This window comes from Protopterus annectens, chromosome 9.part0, assembly GCF_019279795.1.
Source record: "Protopterus annectens isolate FY-2018-M chromosome 9.part0, PAN1.0, whole genome shotgun sequence".
NCBI classification, from domain to species: domain Eukaryota; kingdom Metazoa; phylum Chordata; order Ceratodontiformes; family Protopteridae; genus Protopterus; species Protopterus annectens.
Window position 1 is genome coordinate 1,085,587,658 of NC_056743.1, and position 2,500 is coordinate 1,085,590,157.

The window sequence follows — 2,500 nt, forward strand, 5'->3', positions numbered from 1 at the left end:
GCCCACAGAGGGTTCCCATTCAGAAGCCTGAAACATCATAAGCCTGAAAATCAAAATCCTGAAACCAAAAGCCTGAGTTAGGGTTAGGGCAGGTTAGGCATGTATGCAATAGTGACAAATATTGGGGTTAGCGGTTTAAGTGAGTTAGGTTTAGGACTGGGCGGGTGGACCTTAGGGTTAGGGTAGGGGTCAGGTCAGGGAAGAGGGTCAGTTGGTAGATATTAGTGTCTTTATAGTGACATATTAGCATTATTTGTGTTTTCAGGATTTTGAGTTTCAGGATTTTGGGCTTTCAGGATTTTGAGTTTTCAGGATTCTGAATTTTCAGGCTTTTGGTTTCAGGATTTTGATTTTCAGGCTTGTGATGTTTCAGGCTTCTGAATGGGAACCCCACAGAGATACCTTACTAAAAGGATACAAGGCATAAGCAACATGACCTACATGGACTGACACGAAGCCCTGTCACTCTACTTGGTATCCTACAGACTGCTAAGAGGTGACCTGTGTCTGGCATACACAGCATCCACCAACTCATTACTGATGGATATACTGCATATTAGCAAGTCAACAGCATTAGAAATACTCTGTCTAGGGATCTAAACCTCTTCAGCAACATCAACAGAATGGTTTCGAGGAACATACTGCTACGGTGGAATGGAACTCCGCATCCACATAAAGTAAAGTTTATCTCTATCCATATTCAAGCGTAAATTAGTCTATGGATGAGAAACAGATTTACCTCAGGACTACCCCTTGTGCTACTAATGGGCAGAGGCAGCTCCTAAATTCTTTAGCCCATGCATGGATTCTTTCAAATTATCTATGGTATGATCCCAATTATTCTGATTAAGGGTAAAATATAATTATTGACCATGAGAAGGGTAAGGCCAGTCTACAACAGAATGGGATAAGTTATTCTAAGCATAAAAAGGTTAAGTAACTAAGCTTAAAATGGCCCGCTGGGTAGCTAGCCTAGTACTTACCTATAAACCTATGAACAAACATCACTGATTACATTTCAAGTGATAAAATATTTACTTATTTAGTTCAAGTCCAACATTTTTCACTTTATGTACTGTTTAAGAAAGTATCTGCTTTGGTGTATTAATGATTCAACATATTATAGAATAATTTAAGTCAGTTAGATTGCTGACAGAAGTGGTCAGTTAGCTGCCAGGTTGATTCCTGTGCAAAGGAATGGGACAGAATAACGGTCATTAGCTGCTACAGTTCTACTCTCACCTCTGTTACAGCTGTCGGGTATGAAATTACAAATTAAATGTAGCAACATACAGTACGTCCCACCATCGTCTGAAAACTAGCTATGCAGATGAAAAGTAGGCTGTGCCAGATTTAGGCTCCGATGGCCACTTGTGATAGGAATGAGTGGGAAGGCGTCTCCTTCTTTTGGAATTTGGAAGACTACTGGTGGACTATGGAGGATCATCTTTAAACCTCTGCTTTCCTAATGTTATGATGTGATCTCAAAGGACATTACTGAAAAAAACATTGACCTTTGGGGATTAGGGGAATGTCAAATAATATGCTCACTGAAAATTTGGAAAAGTTTGTTCTGCAGTACAGAACTACATGTTGATAGGCAACCTGTTAACACTCAAAGTGTAAACTGGTTGAGGAAAATATATTTTCACCAACAAACAGAAAGAATATGAAACCATTAGATGCTATCCCTAAACAAACAATGCACCTAGCGAATATTTTTCTTTAGTTGGTTGTACTTATGACCTGACAACGCTAATCTGATTTGATCTCCTCACATTTCTTTATTACTTGGTGCTACTCTGTTAGATACTTATTTTTTTTATGTTTATGGCACACAAGTTCTGTGTAGCATGAAATAATTGTGCTGCATACTTTATGAAGTTTTACCAGTTCAAGATCCATACTCTAACCTTTGGTCCAGAGGTTAATCAAGCACTGTGGTGCATAAAATAAATGTAAATTTTACTGGATGTTATGAAATATGAAAAAATATAATGCTTGAAGAGTAGTCACTTGTCATTCCCATTTATGCAAAACAATATATACTAGTTTCACAAGACTAGCAGCCAAGCAAAAATAAGAAAATTGTACAGCTTCATCAAGTGGGTCAGTCACCTGGCATGCAAAAAATATTCTTCTTGTACCCTAAGGATTTAAGTTGTACAGATACTAAAGTAGAGAATGTAAAACATCTTGAGATCACAGTTAAACATATTATTAACCTTCGGTTTCACCAAGCAATGACATGTTCATATAGGATTCAATTACAATCCTTATTATCGTGAGCAATAATATGTTATGAGATACAAGGTGAACCAACTGATCAATTAACTTATGGTCAATAAATGTTTACCTGAAATGTCAACAATGCACTACGATCAAAATATGCAACTCGGCTCAGTTATATACGTTACTTAATAAAGAAATGGCAAAATGAAATAAAAGCCTAATTACTTATTTTCTATCGGAGGAATAGCAGATACAATTTGCTCTTACC

At 37.2% G+C, this 2,500-nt stretch overlaps 1 protein-coding gene across 3 annotated transcripts in view; it reads right to left on the reverse strand.

Annotated features, from left to right (window-relative positions):
* LOC122811820 (pleckstrin homology domain-containing family A member 3-like) overlaps positions 1 to 2,500 on the reverse strand; it is a 547,265-nt gene that overhangs the window by 355,569 nt on the left and 189,196 nt on the right. For all 3 annotated transcript variants that reach the window (XM_044083925.1, XM_044083926.1, XM_044083927.1), the window contains one exon: position 2,500. This exon is cut by the window's right edge and continues 155 nt beyond it. In XM_044083925.1, coding sequence (XP_043939860.1) covers position 2,500 — 1 coding nt within the window. The remainder of the gene's footprint in view (positions 1 to 2,499) is intronic.